At 43.8% G+C, this 18,019-nt stretch overlaps 1 protein-coding gene across 2 annotated transcripts in view; it reads left to right on the forward strand.

Moving 5' to 3' along the window:
* The first annotated feature begins 880 nt into the window (after nt 1-880).
* The window catches only part of LOC121396072 (cilia- and flagella-associated protein 251-like), a 47,923-nt gene continuing 30,784 nt past the window's right edge, over nt 881-18,019 (forward strand). Inside the window, exons 1-9 of one of the 2 annotated variants that reach the window (XM_041570671.1) lie at nt 881-999; nt 1,707-1,776; nt 1,889-1,928; nt 2,044-2,131; nt 2,227-2,280; nt 2,531-2,590; nt 2,891-2,961; nt 3,357-3,939; nt 4,492-4,733. In XM_041570671.1, coding sequence (XP_041426605.1) covers nt 967-999; nt 1,707-1,776; nt 1,889-1,928; nt 2,044-2,131; nt 2,227-2,280; nt 2,531-2,590; nt 2,891-2,961; nt 3,357-3,939; nt 4,492-4,542 — 1,050 coding nt within the window. In that variant the 5' untranslated portion in view covers nt 881-966 and the 3' untranslated portion in view covers nt 4,543-4,733. Of the gene's footprint in view, nt 1,000-1,706; nt 1,777-1,888; nt 1,929-2,043; nt 2,132-2,226; nt 2,281-2,530; nt 2,591-2,890; nt 2,962-3,356; nt 3,940-4,491; nt 4,734-18,019 lie in introns of those variants that run through there. The other variant, XM_041570672.1, reaches the window with a different exon arrangement.

An 18,019-nucleotide genomic window follows, 5' to 3' on the forward strand; every position in this document is an offset into this window, starting at 1 on the left:
TCTCTGCCTTCCTCTGTATTATATAGCAAATATTAAGTGCTAAATTCATTAACTTGCCTTTATATTCTCTTTTCTACACAGATTGCTACAGCGCTTTTCCTGATTTTTGGACCGCGACTTCGGTGCTTCACACCTGCCTATTAACACCTGGGTTATTTTTTTTTTTGGTTTCTCCATTGTTCAGTCAATTACATCTTTAGCTGAACAGTGTAAGAGAGAGCCAGGGGCTCCTTAGGGAGACCCCCCCTTGGGGTGCCCCGGCCTTGTGCCGCCCCCTATTTTTCCCCCCCCCCACCCGGAGAATCTTCTTTAAGAGGTAATCTTGCAAATTCAACTGATTCAGCACATGATTTCTTCTTCAGCGAGTCTGTCGTAAATTCACTTGGGGGGGTCGGCTTTGTGCATATGAGCCCATACGGCTACTGTATATGGTATTTATAAGAAGCCAATTCATCAGCAGCATTAATAATGGGCTTTTATCATTGACTGGAACAATGTTTCATACAAATGGGAGAATATAGATAAGGAAATAAATAAATGGCTGGTTCACCTTTAATGTATATTTTAGTATGTTACAGGATGGCTACTTCTAAGCAACTTTTTCACTGGTCTTCATTAAATGTTTTCGATAGTTTTCTGACTCTTTCCGGCTTTCAATGGGTCACTGACCCCATCAAAAAACAAATGGTCTGTAAGGCTACACGTTTATTGTTATTGCTACTTTTCTTCAAAGCACATGGTTGCTAGAGTCATTTGGACCATAGCAACCACATGGCTGAAATTGCAAACTGGAGAGCTGCTGAAGAAAAAGTTCAATAACTCAAAAGCCACAATTAATAAAAAAAACCAAGTGCAAATTGTCTTAGAATATCACTATCTGCATCCTACTAAAAGTTCATTTAAAGGGGAACAACTCTTGACTTCATTTTGGCTGATTATGTCTATTTGTCCCTGTAGGTTTCAACGATGGACAAGGTGCAGAGAAAACCATCGCTTCTGGTAATGCCTCAGTGTAAAACAATCCTCTCTCATCTGAACTGGTGTTTCCCTTTCTCTCTTCTATATAAGCTCTCCTTAAGCAGCTGTCTGTCTGCACTGATTCTTATATATATATATATATATATATATATATATATATATATTTTCAAAGTGGACCAGCACACCGTTTGTCTTCAATCAAAAAAAGTGTTTATTCTTTATACACTGTGCATCCAACGTTTCGGCCTGCATTCAGGCCTTTATCAAGGATAGGATCCTTGATAAAGGCCTGAATGCAGGCCGAAACGTTGGATGCACAGTGTATAAAGAATAAACACTTTTTTTGATTGAAGACAAACGGTGTGCTGGTCCACTTTGAAAATATACATTACATTTTGACTAAGCACCCGGCTAAAGACTTTGAGATTGGAGTGCAAGTGTCTATATTGGTATATATATATATATATATATATATATATATATATATATATATATAAATGGGAGCTGCCAAACCTTTTGCCTCTGTGCATGCAGAACTGACATCCAGGGAATCCAATCACTACGTTTATTTAATTTTCAGAATAAAATGCCCTTATTCCTGGCATGTTTTGCCCCATAAAAACCCAAACCCTTTTCTGTCTCTTTTCTCCTCAGAGCCAGGCTGACTGTGAGCAGCATTTAGAGCCATTTAGTATTCTGTCCCTAATGCTCTTTCTTTTCACTTATAGACGCTGTACTCCGTCCTGAAGGACTTCAGGGGGGAACATACGGACTTTGAGGCCCTCGCCTCTTATTACGGTAAAATCCTATATTATTTATCAGTTCCTAAGGTTGTGCCATTCGTTTTATCATATGTGAATGCCTTTCCCCCTATAGCTCAGTATTTAACAGAAATGTGTTTTTCCTGCAGAACATCACTACCGGGTCGAATTCGGCGAGAACATCGTCCTGTAAGTAAACCATAAATGGACTTGGGAATCATTTGCTATTGCCCCAGGGGTAACTGCAAGGGCAATAAGGCTGGAAAATGTTTAATAAACATTCAGTGATATCTTTCGTTTTCAGAAAGCACTTCCTTCTTACATGCGAAGTGGACCCGAGGATGAGGGCCAAGGAGAACATTATCCTGTACTGGAAAATGCTCAACTCACTGGTAGGTAATGCAGAATTGATGTTTAGGTAAATAGGGAACAAATTATATTAGATTGCCAGCTCTTATCTCACACTGCTTCTTTCTTTATGTTACAGGAAGTGATCAAGAGGGAATATGCCGCCCTCAGGAAGTCTGCCAAGCTGCCTCCTGTAAGTGTCACTAGTATTATTATGGGAGAGGTTATTTTCACTGTGTGTCTCTATAATAATCTAGAACATTATTATTCATTGTATCTGCCCTGGGGTCATCTAAAGTCATCCATCCAAGTGCCATTTTCACCAGCAACAAAAATGGGGTTATGCACAGACACTGCATAGAGTTTTATCACAAGCGACCACATGGCCACAATAATGGCATTGCTACAAAGAAGCGCTTAACATTGACTCTCTTCTTCCACAGGATCATCCAACTCGAGTCCAAAACCGGAGGCAGCAACTTGAGTATCTGCGGCTGGAGAATGTAAGTTCACCTGGGATCACTGTCCCTGATGCTTTTCTTGGGTTTTTTTTACAACTAGATACTGAACTTTGATTGGTCCATTGCAATCAGGACAACTGCACACAGGTGATTTGGGGTTTTTCTCCCTATGATGAGAAAAGGCTGAACAATATCACAATATCAGCTGCCGGCAGGGAATCCCACACCATCACTGCCCTCAGCATATAAAGGTACTATTAGCAGCACATCTACAGGCTTAATCCTAACTGTCTCCTTTCTTTCCCCTTTGCTCCTATCCTTGTGCCTCCCATGTGCTCACAGACCATCAACCAACATCTTAACCAGCTGCACAACGAGTTTGTGAGAGAGCAGAAGCTACAGGAAGCTGCTGGGTATGTATTTTGCAATTAACACTTTCAATTACACTTACTGGCACATGGATACTGGTTCAAAAAATAGATGTTTTCTCCTACCTCTGGGTGCTTTGGCCATACTAATAGTAAATAGCACAGAAACTTGTTGAACTTTTTTAGGTCCCTACAACCATAGCATGTATTTCAGCATGTATCACTAGGTGAAGTCTAGCATGGAACTTACTCAGCTCAGTAACTGCCCAATGTGTTACAGTAGGGACAGGTGTGTAGCAGGCATAATGTTATTTCTTAGGTACAAGGCTATCAGGCTATTTTAATCCTCCAGTGATCAGAATTGTAGTTGCAATACTTTGGAAACAAATTACAATAATGACCCATTTTTTTTTTTTACATTTTCTTCCCTTCAAACCTAGTAAGAAACAAAGTCCTGCAGCTGAAGAAGAGGAGGAGGATGGAGCCCCTGCAGCAGCAGCAGAAGAGGAAGCCCTTGCCTCAGAAGAGAACGAAGAGGAAGCAGAAGGAGCTCCAGCAGAAGACCATCAAGCCCCTGCAGTGGAGGAGAAGATGATGGAGGAGCAAGCTCCTGCAGAGGAAGACAAGGAAGAAGACGCTCCTGGAGCAGAAGAAGAGGAAGCTCCAACAAATGAAGCAGAAAAAGAAGAGGAAAGCGCTCCCGCTGAAGAACAGCAAGTTCCTGAAGAGGAGGAGAAAGAAGAGGGAGCAGAAGAAGGAGGTTCTGCAGAAGAACATCAAGCCCCTGCAGTGGAGGAGAAGAAGACGGAGGAGCAATCTCCTGCAGTGGAAGAAGAACCGGTAGGACCTCCTGAAGCAAATGAAGAGCAAACTCCTGCAGCGGAGGAGAAAGAAGAGGGAGCGGATGGAAAAGAAGAAGCTTCTGAGGTGGAAGAGATCATCAAAGATCCTCCGGTGGTGGAGAGGCCAACCCTGCGAAAACAGCTTAGGAAGGCCATCATGAAGAGGCTCCGGAGAGTATGGGTAATGTATCAATTTACTGACATTTACCCATTATCTAGAGATGCCTCATGTTGTCCAGTGCAGCTCCACTTTACTTCCTGCAGTTCTGTGCATTTTCAATCAGAACAATAAAAGGAAATCATACACCGTCTGATGAGCCCGCAGGCTGATTACTTTGAGGGCACCCCATAGACCAATGTTTGGCTGCCTTTAGGTTGTAAGAGGTTGCTGACAGAGATCGAAGTCTGCAGATAAAGTGTTGATTCTATAGCAGGCCAATAACAGGGGAGGTAGGTAATGCTTATAGGGCTGCTGGACATCTGGCTTAGATATCCACCTTTGGAAATGGGTTGCTACTGGGTAATAGACTGGCACCAGGTGATCATATAAAAGAATAAATGGCGCAGGCTCAGACTGAGTTTCATAATAGGCCAAGGCATTCCATGAGTAGAGAGACACCAAACAGTCCCCACAGGCCCAATGAATAGTGCACGACCGAGCCTTTAATATCATAAAGAACCAAGTATTTGTCTTTATTCTTATGTCAACACTTTCTAAATCTTTTCTTTTCAGCATTTCACTCAAAGACTCACCTGCTGCTGCCGACCCAACACCATGGCCTAAATCCTTCCGGTTCTACCTCTCCCAAGGGCGTATGTCTGTGTGTCTGTCTGTCTGTGTGTTTGTGGGTTATGTACAGAAGGGAGTGTGGGAGTTATATACAAGAGTGGGTGAGGGTTTATGTACAGGAGGGAGAGTGAGGGGTTATGTACAGGAGTGGGGTGAGGGATTATGTACAGGAGGGAGAGTGAGGGGTTATGCACAGGAGGAAGGGTGGGAGTTATATACAGGAGGAAGTGTGGGAGTTATGTACAGGAGTGGGGTAAGGGATTATGTACAGGAGGGAGAGTGAGGGGTTATGTACAGGAGTGGGGTGAGGGATTATGTACAGGAGGGAGAGTGAGGGGTTATGCACAGGAGGAAGGGTGGGAGTTATTTACAGGAGGAAGGGTCGGAGTTATGTACAGGAGGGAGGGTGGGGGTAGGAGTAATGATGGGGGGATATCTACAGTAGGAAGGTTGAAGGGGGTGTGTATAGGTAAGGGTGTGTATAGGAGGGGGTGGGGGTGCTTAGCATGATCCAGGGTGTAAAACCGACTGCCGTTTCTAGGAGTCAGGAAGGCATTTTTACCTTCAGTGCAGATTGGCCCTCATAGTACTCTAGGGTTTTTCTCCTTCCTCTGGATCATTGGTCGTTAGCTATTAGTTTTAATAAATCCTGTGCTCCCCGCCAGGTTTCCTATTAAATATGTCTCAGCGTTTTTCTTTAATGCCTATGGTGAATATTGAGGGAAGGGGCTCCTGTGCCTCGTTCTACTAAGGACACATATTGATCTCCAATGATTGGAAGGAACTACAAAATTGCTTTACTCCATAGGCCACAATGTAAGCATTTCCATTCAAGTCCGTTGCCCCTTTCTTAACATTGGAATTCCATCCACTTCCCACCAGCTTATTTATACTATACCAGACATTTAGTATATGAAGGTGCTTGATATTGGGGAACGCCTATGCTGGATTTGTTTTTTGGTTTGAAGAAGCAAAGAGTGATTTAAACCGGGGTCCTACCCCTGGTGTGTTTAATGCATCAAACAACGTTCCCCGTTCGTCAGGTGAAATTCCGCGTGAATTCTTTGCACTGTTTGTTTTTTGGTTACCAAAACATCCGTTTTGGGTGGGGGATTCCTGCTAAAGCGATGGAGGATTATTATATTTCTTCCTGCCCCCACAATGACACACTCCATTGTTTGCTAGGCGAGCAAGAGCTTTGAGGGGTAATAAGGAAGGTAGGTGCAAGTTGGGCCAACCCTGCCACTGGACCCATGACCCCCCCCCCCACTCAGTACCAAAGTTCACATGGACATGAACCTGGAACAGTAACTTTTGGTCAAGGTAGACTCTTTAAACAGTTACCTAACTCAACCTAAATCAAATGTATTAGTAGAAATTTTCTGCATTTCTGATGTGTAAATATAAGGCAGTAGGTTAAATCCTTTGGTCAAACACTAGCCGGTCCTAATAAAGGCAATGACAAACGAGGAACTGTGTTGCCCACTGGAAATCTGTGCTACTGTCAGGAGAGAATATACTCATGAAATGACCTTCCCCTTCTTTAAATCTTAAATGTTAAAAAACATTGGTGGCTTAGGGCCCTAAGAGTTAAAAACATTGGTGGCCTGGGGTCATAAAAGTTGAAAACATTGGTCACCTGGGGCCCTAAAAGGTAAAAACATTGGTGACCTGGGGCCCCAAGAGTTAAAAACATTGGTGGCCTGGGGCCCTAAGAGGTAAAAATATTGGTGGCCTGGGGCCCTAAGAGGTAAAAATATTGGTGGCCTGGGGCCCTAAGAGGTAAAAATATTGGTGGCAAGGCACCATAAGAGTTAAAAACATTGGTGACAAGGAGCCCTAAGAGTTAGAAACATTGGTGGCACGGGGGCCCTTAGAATTAAAAACATTGGTGGCAAGGGGCCCTAATAATTAAAAAACATTGGTGGCGAGGGGCACAATGAGTTTAAAACATTGGTGGGAAGGGGCACAATGAGTTTAAAACATTGGTGGCAAGGGGCCCTAAGAGTTAAAAATATTGGTGGCCTGGGGCCCTAAAAATTTAAAAACATTGGTGGCCTGGGGCATAATGAGCTAAAAACAATTGTGGCAAGGGGCTCCACTACTAATATCCTTATCATCTACAGTGGGGCAGATTATCCCTTATTATACATGAGTGATACTCCCAGTTTAACTGAACCTGCAGCCATCTGTCTCTTTATGGTAACAAAACCCCTCAACGACTTCTAATATCCTTATCATCTACAGTGGGGATACATTATCCTTTATAATACAAGTAATAAGTATATAGAGTTCAAGTATATAGAGTTCCCTATATAAGTCAGTCTGCAGCCTTGTGCCTTTATATGGTCACAGAGCCCGTCGGTGACATCTAGCATCCTTAATCCATATCATTTAAAGTAGGGAGCACATTATCCCTTATAATCAATCAGTGATAGTCCCCTGTATAACTCAGCCTGCAACCTTGTGCCTTTATATGGTTATAGAACCCCAGTCCAGCCCCCAAGGCCCACCCCAGATCCACCCAAGCCTACACCACAGTAAAAAGGCCACATAGATATCAGTGCTAAAAACTAAACCCCTCCCACACAAGATTTATAAAAAGCCATTATCGGTGGTTAAAACAAAAACATTGTTGGCCAGGGTGCCACATAAAAGTTTTTAAAAAATCATTAGTGGCCAGGCCCCCCCATAAGTTAATAAAAAAAACACTGGTGCCAGGGCCCCCAATAAAAGTTTTTTTAGGACCCCCTGTACAAGTTAAAAAAAATCATTATGGCCCCCTCTTTAAAGTTAAAAAGAAACATTGGTGGTCAGGGGCCCCATAGAATATTCAAAAAAAACATTGGTGGCCAGGGGCCTATATAGTATTAACATAATACATTGTGGACAGGGGTTTAATAAAATAAAAAAATAAAAACATTTATGATCAGTGGAACTTACCTTAGACTCCTTTCCTTACTTTGGGTCCTTTCACGGCTTCAGGACTTCAACTTCGTGTCTTTTCATGACTTTGGGTCTTTTTGCAGCTTTGAAGAGCCCCCCACATGCTCTGTCATTTCAGGTACTGCAAAATCAACACATTTGCAGCATTCATTTGTGGGGCAAAGATAGAAAATATGTTCACCCCAGAAAACCATATATTTTCAGAAAGTAGACATTCCCCTGAATCCACATTGGGTATGCTTGTCTTTCTACACCAAAGCACCAAGCTGTAAATCAGTAAAATAAAATAACTGATCCGATAGCGTGGTTAGTGGTCAGAATACTCAAGGCAAAAGTCACGGTATGAAATCAACAGCTTTAGGGGGGGAAAAAGGGAAATTATAAAAATGAAGTACTAAAAAACAAAAAGTGATCTGCGTTCCCTGTAAAATTCAGCCTGCAACTTTGTGCCTTTATATGGTCATAAAACCACTCAGTGACATACTGTGGAAGTACAGTAGCCCTTATAAAACATGAGTGGAACTCAGAGATCCCTGTAGAATTCAGCCTGCAGACTTGAGAATTTTTATGGTCACAAAACCCCTAGGTGACATCTAATATCCTTATCATTTAAAGAAGGGTGTACATCATCACTTATAATATATGAGTGGTACTCAGAGTTCCCTGCACAACGTAGCCTACAGCCTTGTTCCTTTATATGGTGATACAAGGCATCAGTGACTTCGAATATCCATATTATTTCCAGTAAATTATCCCTAATAGATCTAGTATTTAGCGTCACACCCCGGGTCAAACATTTCCAGTGGAGACTCTCTCCCCTATGGCTCAACAACGCCGTAGTGGCCGAGACCTGTATTCAGGGTTACGATGAATACTGGGAGACTAACTCCCACTCAGCGCAAAATAACACTTTATGGGACACCTCCAAAGCAGTAGCTAGAGGCACCCTGATCTCAGCAATTGCCAGAGCGAGAGCGGTAGCTAAGCAAGCAATTGATGAGGCTGCGGATGTAGTCCTCACGGCCGAAAGAGCCTATTGTGTACAAGGCACTGTAGAAAGTCACCAGCAGCTGATTACTGCCCAGAGAGACCTCGAGTTAGCGCAAACTAACGCCACTAGGAAAAAATTACTGTTTATCAACCAAAAGATATTTGATCAGGGGGACAAAATGGCAAAACCCTGGCGTATCTGGCTAAACTTAACAACCCCCCCACGATGATAGCTCGAATTAAAAACACCGCTGGTGATTATATGACGAGGGCGGAGGATATTGCAGACGTATTTGCAAACTACTATCAGGACCTCTATTCTGCGCACGCCTCCTACTCCAATGCAGAACTAGACCAATACCTACAAGGCATTACCTTCCCTAGGCTTAGCCCAGCGGAGTCCTCATATCTGGATGCCCCCATAACCTTGGGTGAAGTGGTGGAAGCCATTGGAAGCCTATCTCCAGGGAAAACCCCGGGTCCGGACGGTCTACCGACCGCCTGGTACCGCTTTCTTAGTGATCAGCTCACTCCCAAACTCCACGCCACACTAGTTACGGCCAAAGAGACAGGGTCACTTCCCCAATCCTTCTACAATGCTACCATAATTCTTATACTTAAAGAGGGAAAGGATCCTGCCTCTTGTGACTCCTACCGCCCCATTTCTCTTATTAATACGGATGTGAAAGTCTTAGCGAAAATATTATCATAGCGCCTCAATAAAGTGATAGCTACGTTGGTTCACCCTGACCAAACTGGCTTTATGCCCAACAAAAGCACGTCCATTAACCTCAGGCGGCTGCACTCCCACCTCCAAATTAAACATAGTAATGGGGGCAATAGAACGCTAGTATCCCTGGATGCCACCAAGGCTTTCGATTCAATTGAGTGGTCCTACTTGTGGAAGGTATTAGAGAATTTTGGGATAGGCTGCAATTTCATAAACTGGATTCAGTTACTCTATCGCTCTCCGACTGCCCGTATACAGGTCAATAATACCCTCTCTAGAGCCTTTCCTCTATCCCGTGGTACCAGACAGGGATGCCCGCTTTCCCCCCTATTATTTGCTTTGGCGATAGAGCCCTTGGCCATAATGCTACGCCAAGCACCCAACGTGATTGGACTTAAGTATGGGAGACTAGAAGAAAAGATAGCCCTATACGCGGATGATATCCTTCTATTTTTAGCGGATCCTGAGAACTCGTTGCACAGGGCATTAGAATTGATTGATCACTTTGGCACCTTCAGTGGGCTGGTGGTAAACAAGGGCAAGTCTACTCTTTTCTCTATTGAAGCACCCCGTAATGAAGGGGAGATCCTGGGCCTGAAGTGAGTGTCGAAATTTAAGTACCTAGGGATTACCATATCAAACAACCTTGATGATTATGTGGCGGACAATATTGAACCAGTAACGCATTCGTTCAAAACTAAAGCAGGTCGATGGGAATGCCTTCCTCTCACAGTGTGGGGCAGGGTGAACTTATTCAAGATGATTGTCTTGCCCAAATATATGTATGTGATGCAACATGCCCAGTGTGGATTGCCCCACAGGTACATAAGCACATAGACTCTATCTTACTCCCCTATATATGGGCCCACAAATCCCCTAGGATCAGTAAGCTCTCACTTATGGCCCCTCAGGAAAAGGGTGGCCTTGCCCTCCCACATCTCCGTTATTATTATTATGCCTCACAACTAATGTATGTACACAACTGGTTCTGCCCAGACCCAGAGAACACGCTAACGGCACTTCATGCATCTATAGCAGGCTCCCTAGAGGCAATTAGAAATGCCCCTTACAGAAGATGCAAAGATACCCCGGAGTTGCCACCAGTGCTGACCAATCCCACAAAGAATATGGGCTATAGTCGGAAAATACTGACCCAAAATAGTCCTACACCTTCACCGTATACTCCATTGTGGAGGAACTCGAACCTCCAGCATCTAACACAACTGCCAGATTTCCATTATTGGCCTAGACTGGGGATTCGGCACTTGAGCGACTTGGTCATTAATGATAGCTTTCCGACCTTGTCCCAACTTAAGGAGAAACTGAACCAGCCCGCAATCCAGGTATATCGGTATCTACAGCTGCGTCATGCATTTGTATCCCAATTTGGCTCGCAATCGGTCTCTAACTGTGGTTCCACAGTATGAACGCAGATTATGGGACCCTAGCCCTAAGAAGTTGATATCTCACCTCTATAAATCCCTGATTCCTGCTCTAGGCACCCATTCGGAAGGTAAAAGGTAAATGGGGTTGTGGATATCCTCATTTGGATGACACACTGTGGGAAGATGCGGTTGAGGGAGTATATGATTTTCTGATTTCTACTAGGGACAAGATGGTTCAGTATCGGATTATGCATAGGACCTATATCACCCCACTGAGACTTAGAATGATGGGCAGGAACCCCAATGCCAATGCCCCAAATGTCAGGCCCAGATGCTGGATTCTTCCACCTATTGTGGACCTGTCCGCTAGTCCACGAGTTCTGGACTGCAGTGGTAAAATATTCTCTCAGATCAGCTACTCCTCCCCGGGGTACTAGCCCCAGAGGTGTGCCTCCTAGGGCTTGTTGATGAGCTGGCCCCCCTAAACAAAACTAGGATACTGCTAAAACTGGTGTATTTCTATGCAAAGAACTTGTTGCAATGAAGTGGATGAGCCCCTCAAGCACCTACAACCAAACAATGGGTCCAATTGGTAAATAGTAGCTTCCTGTCAATTAAAACTCACATACCTAGCCAGACGTTTCCCACAAATTTGAAAAGGTCTGGAGACCCCTGGCTAGATGCCAACCAGAAGCAGCCCCCTAGCTTTGTGATTCCTTAACAAGACCCACGTCCTTGGACCGAGGTGCCCGTCCCCTCCCCTTACCCATTCACGGAATGTATGCTATATGTTCATACTAATTGTCAACTTATTTTGATGTATAACTGCTTTGGATTGTCGTAGCCTCGCTATACTTGTTACTGTGTGTGTTGTTTTGTTGTGAAAAAACAAAAATAAAAACCTTTAAAAAAAAATGATCCCTAATAGATTGTGATACCCACTGTTCCATGTATAATTCAGCCTGCAGCTTTGTGCTGTTATATATATATATAGTCACACAAACCCTCCGTGTAAACACACAAGTGATTCTCAGAGTCCCCTGTATAACTCAGTCTGCAGCCTTGTGCCTTTATAAGGTTAGAGAGCCTTTCAGTGACATCTAATATCCTTACAATTTACAGTGGGGCAACATGATCCCTTAAAATATATGAGATACAAAGAGTTCCCCATATATATCACATCCTGTAACGTATGTCTTTATATGGCCAGAGAACCCCATACTGACATCTACTATCCTCATCATTAACAGTAGTGGGTACTATACTGTATATAAGTCATATGATAAGTGATTATGGCTAAAAAGAAGGGTTACATTATTGCCTATACTAGAAAAGTGATACTCAAAGTCCCCTGTATAACACAGCCCACAGCCATGCGCCTTTCTATGGTCACGGAACTTCTCAATTACATCTAATATCCTTATAATTGACAGTGGGGGGTACATTATCCCTTATAGTGCATTACCATTTTATAATAAAGGGAACAGAATTCCTTATAATACATGAGTGATAGTTTCCTGTATAGGGAAGGTCAAATCTGTGCCTTTTCGAACCGCGAAAACTTTGCGAATTTAACGCAAAACGACATTAGCTTAACGCATTGAAGTCAATGGGCGTCAAAATATTTTTGACGCGAGCAACACGCGTAACTATTTGGACCAAATGCATTAAAGTCAATCAGCGTCCGAATAATTTTGACGTGTGACAATTTTTGCAGCTGAATTGTTGCCTCAGTTTCAAGAATCAATTCGCTTGCGGCAAAACCCGGAAAATACACCACAATTTGTGTCTGGCAAATTTATTCGCCCATCTCTGTCCCTGTATAACTCAGCCCACAGCCTTGTTCCTTCATATAGTCACCAAACACAACCGAATTCTAATATCCTTAAAGCACAGATATATTAAAAAAAAAAAATGAAAGTACTATAAGGGTGCTAGCACTCACTACATATAATGTATTTGAGGTACCAACTGCTTCTTGGTGGTTTAAATATATTTATTGGGTGCCTGGACTCTCAGGGAATGTGCACTGACCCATTTGGTTATGTCAGTGGCACTTCCCTTATACGTATATACACTTCTACTTACCAATGCGGGTGGCCCACAACCCCTTTTGTATTGCTGGATTATCTGCCTCTCACTGTATATTGTACTTTGGAGTCAGCCCTCACCGCCGGGCATCGGAACAAGGGACAGGCGCCTAGGCGCTCGGTCTGCTACCCTGCCCCTCCCCTTAAATTTGCTTGCGAGCGTAACACCTCGCTGACAGGGGCGCAGGCGCGAGTGCGCATACGCAATAGGGAAACTAAAGAAAGGGAGGGCAGAGTCATGACGAGGGGAAGGGAGTGACGGAGAGTGACAGGGGAGTTGGAGAAGGAGGAGAGGAGCAGGGAGCGAACAGCCCGGACTAGGGGTAGGTACAAAATCTTGAACTCGGTGGCACCTGCCAGCGCCCCAGCAGCTATGCGCCTAGGATGGTGCTTTTCTGCCTACCCCTAGTTCTGGCCCTGCTCCACTCCAATGTGAATATGCAATAGCTTTGGATTAGGTTTGATATTGAGCCAACTGAAAACTGATGTGCAGCTTGAGTCTCCTACCTAAAATAGTTGAACCCAATCATCAGTTAGCAGTCAGCCGTAGACGCACTACTTCCTTATGCTTTATTCTAACATACTGAGATACCATGCAGTTTGTGCTTCCAATATACTCTGAATCAGTATTGGAATATAACTAAGATGAATACATCTTTTCGTTTTAACATAATGCCTTTCCCCCTATAGCTCAGATGTTAACAAGAAATGTGTTTTTCCTGACAGAACATCACTACGGTCGAATTCGGCGAGTAACGATCGTTTCCTGCTAATAAACCAAAATGGACTTGGGAATCATTTGCATTGCCCCAGGTAACTTGCAAGGGCAATATAGGGCTGGAAAAGTTTTAATTAAAACATCAGGTGAATCTGTCAGTTTTTCAGAAAGCACTTCCTTCTTACATGCGAAGTGACCCCGAGGATGAGGGCCAAGGAGAAACATTATCCTGACTGGGCAAAAATGCCTCAACTACTGGAGGTAATGCAGAATGATTTTAGGTAAATAGGAACCAAATTATATTAGATTGCCAGCTCTTATCCACACTGCTTCTTTCTTATGTTACACCAGAACAGCTGTATCATAGAAAGGGAGATTATGCCGCCCTTCAGGAAAGTTGCTAGCCAACGGCTGCTGCCTCCTGTTAAAGGTCACTTAGTATTGTAACAATTACGGTGAGAGGAATTATTTTCATCTGGTGTCGTGCTGGATCCATTAAAAATAATCAATAGAACATAATAGATATATTGCTACATGTATCTGCTCCTGGTTCATCTAATAGTCCAACATTCCATCCAAGTCCCATTAATCAGCCAGCAACAAAGAATGGGGTTTATGCACAACACTGCATTTTTCTAGACGTTTGCTTATCACAATTTACTGCGAATTAGTCCACTATGCCGCAAAGCCATCACCAATGCAGTTTCAGTCAAAGAAAACAGTCTATTTCTTTTAACATTGACTCATCTATCTTCCCAACAGATTCATTACCTACCATCGCTGGCGCGGATCACGGATAAAGCTCAGTTAAAGTCTCTAATTGCAAAGCATACCAGCATACCACAGCTAGCGTTTACCTGTAGCTTCTGCGCTCTAGGGATCATAACATGCGTTGTAGCACTGCGTGGTACACTAGATACCCTGATAGTTCTGTTTCTTGGGTTTTTTTACAACTAGATCTACATTGAAGCTTCTGAGTGGTCCATTGGCGACAATATGCAGACTAAGGTGCACAACGAGGTGATGTTATGAGGGAGGCAGGAGAGTTGTGTGGCGAAAGACGCCAGAACCGTTTAAGGATTAAATGACCCTGTGTAGAAATGATAAGGTCGCTTTGAAACGAATCATAATATAACCATTTATCAACTGTAATCCGCTGAGAGGCCGCAGGAATCCCATGCATGGAGCGCATCACTTGGCCCTCTAAGGGCATCACTATCAAATTACCTCTGCCGGCAATTGAGCAGACGTACGATCATAATTGCATTCGTAGATGATTGTTCCAAGCACCCTCCTCTTAATTCACTATGATCTCCGTTCGTCCTTTTCATTTTCCCCCTTCTGCTCCTATCCTTGTTTTCACTGGAGCCCATTGTGCGCACACAATTCAACCACACATTCATTAAAAGCTGCCACAACGAGGTTGTTGAGAGAGCAGAAGCTACATGGGAAGCTGCTGCGGTATGTATTTTGCAATTAACACTTTCAACATTACACTTACTGGCACATGGATTACTGGTTCAAAAAATAGATGTTTTCTCCTACACTTCGGGGTGCCTCTGGCCATACTAATAGTAAAATAAGCACAGAAAACTTGTTGAACTTTTTTAGCTAGTAGGTCCCTACAACCATAGCATGTATTTCAGCATGTAATCAACTAGGTGAAGTCTAGCATGAACTTACTCAGCTCTAGTAACTGCCCAATGTTTTACAGTAGGGACAGTGTTTAGCATGCATAATTTATTTCTTAGGTACAAGCTATGCAGGCTATTTAATCCTCCAGTGATCAGAATGTAGTTGCCAATACTTTGGAAACAAACTACCAGACAATAATGACCCATTTTTTTTTTTACATTTGCTTCCCTTCAAACCTAGTAAAAACAAAGTCTGCAGCTGAAAATAGGAGGAGGATGAGCCCCTTGCGCAGCAGCAGAAGAGGAACCCTTGCCCAGAAAAAGAGCAGAGAACGAAAGAGGAAGCAGAAGGAGCCTCCAGCAGCGAAGACCATCAAGCCCCTGCAGGAGAGAAGATGATGGAGGAGCAAGCTCCTTGCAGAGGAAGACAAGAAGAAGACGCTCCTGGAGCAGAAGAAGAGGAACTCAACAACAGGAAGCAGAAAAAGAAGAGAAAGCGCGTCCCGGCTGACAGCAACAGCAAGTTCCTGTAAGTAAGGAGAAAAGAAACGATCGATGGAAGAAGCGAGGTTCTGCAGAAGAACATCAAGCCCCTGCAGTGGAGGAGAAGAAGCACGGAGAGAGCTAATCTCCTGCCAGTGGAACGTGAAGAAACCGCGTAAGGACCTCCGGAAGCAAAATGAAAGAGCAAGCGTTACTCCCATGCCGATCGTAGGAGAAAGAAGAGGAGCGGGATGGAAAAGAGAAGCTGTCTGACTGAAGATGGCCAATCATCAAAATCCGCGGTGTGGAGAGCAACCCTGCAAATACAAGCTTACGGAAGCCATCATGAACAGAGTCCCGAGAGTATGGTGTAATTGTATCCAATTTACTGACTATTTAACCCAAGTATCTAGAAATGCCTCATGTTGTCAATGCACAGCGCCACTTTACTCCTGCAGTTCTGTGTCATTTTCGAATTCAGGAACAATAAAAGGAAAAGTCATTACCACCGTCTGATAGCCCGCAGGCTGATTTACTCTTTGAGGGCACCCCATAGACCAATGTTTGGCTGCCTTAGGTTGGTATACGAGGTTGCTGACAGAAGATCGAAGTCTGCAGTTAAAGTGTTGATTCGTATAGCAGCAATTAAACAGGGAGGTAGTAATGCTTATAGGCTGCTGACATCGGCTTAGCATATCACCTTTGGGAAATGGGTTGCTATGTGGTAATAGACTGGCACCAGTGATCATTATAAAAGAATAAAATGGTCGCAGGCCTCAGAACTGAGTTTCATAATATGCCAAGGCATTTCCATGAGTTAGAGACTACAAACAGTCCCCACAGGCCCAAATGAATTAGGCACCGACCGAGGCCTTTAATATCATAAGAACCAAGATTTGTCTTATTTTATGTCAACACTTTCTAAATCTTTTCTTCAGCATTTCACTCAAAACTCACCTCTTTTGGGCCTTGCCGGACCAACACCATGGCCTAAATCCTTCCGGTTCTACCTCTCCCAAGGGCGTATGTCTGTGTGTCTGTCTGTCTGTGTGTTTGTGGGTTATGTACAGAAGGGAGTGTGGGAGTTATATACAAGAGTGGGTTGAGGGTTTATGTCACAGGAGGGGAGAGTGAGGGGTTATGTACCGGAGTGGGGTGAAGGGATTAGTGTTACAGGGGGAGAGTGGAGGGGTTATGCACAGGAAGGAGGGTGGGATTAATTATTCAGGAGGGAAGTGTGGGAGTTATGTATCAGGCAGTGGGGGTATATTGGGATTATTGTTATCAGGAGGGAGAGGTGAGGGGTTATGTACATGCGATGTGGGGGTGCCAGGGCATTATTGTACAGGAGGGAGAGTGAGGGGTTATGTTCACAGGAGGAAGGGTGGGAGTTATTTACAGGAGGAAGGGTCGGAGTTATGTACAGGAGGGAGGGTGGGGGTAGGAGTAATGATGGGGGGATATTTACAGTAGGAAGGTTGGAAGGGGGTGTGTATAGGTAAGGGTGTGTATAGGAGGGGGGTGGGGGTGCTTAGCATGATCCAGGGTGTAAAACCGACTGCCGTTTCTAGAGTCAGGAAGGCATTTTTACCTTCAGTGCAGATTGGCCCTCATAGTACTCTAGGGTTTTTCTCCTTCTCTGGATCATTGGTCGTTAGCTATTAGTTTTAATAAATCCTGTGCTCCCCGCCAGGTTTTCCTATTAAATATGTCTCAGCGTTTTTCTTTAATGCCCTATGGTGAATATTGGAGGGATAGGGGCTCCTGTGCCTCGTTCTACTAAGGACACATATTGATCTCCAATGATTGGAAGGAACTACAAAAATTGGCTTTACTCCATAGGCCACAATGTAAGCATTTCCATTCAGTCCGTTGGACCCCTTCTTAACATTGGAATTTCCATCCACTTCCCACCAGCTTATTTATACTATACCAGACATTTAGTATATGAGGTGTTGATATGGGGAACGCCTATGCTGGATTTGTTTTTTTGGTTTGAAGAAGCAAAGAGTGATTTAAACCGGGGTCCTACCCCTGGTGTGTTTAATGCATCAAACAACGTTCCCGTTCGTCAGGTGAAATTCCGCGTGAATTCTTTGCACTGTTTGTTTTTTGGTTACCAAAACATCCGTTTTGGGCTGGGGGATTCCTGCTAAAGCGATGGAGGATTATTATATTTCTTCCTGCCCCCACAATGACACACTCCATTGTTTGCTAGCGAGCAAGAGCTTTGAGGGGTAATAAGGAAGGTAGGTGCAAGTTGGGCCAACCCTGCCACTGGACCCATGACCCCCCCCCCCACTCAGTACCAAAGTTCACATGGACATGAACCTGGAACAGTAACTTTTGGTCAAGGTAGACTCTTTAAACAGTTACCTAACTCAATCTAAATCAATGTATTAGTAGAAATTTTCTGCATTTCTGATGTGTAAATATAAGGCAGTAGGTTAAATCCTTTGGTCAAACACTAGCCGGTCCTAATAAAGGCAATGACA

This window comes from Xenopus laevis, chromosome 7S, assembly GCF_017654675.1.
Source record: "Xenopus laevis strain J_2021 chromosome 7S, Xenopus_laevis_v10.1, whole genome shotgun sequence".
NCBI lineage: Eukaryota > Metazoa > Chordata > Amphibia > Anura > Pipidae > Xenopus > Xenopus laevis.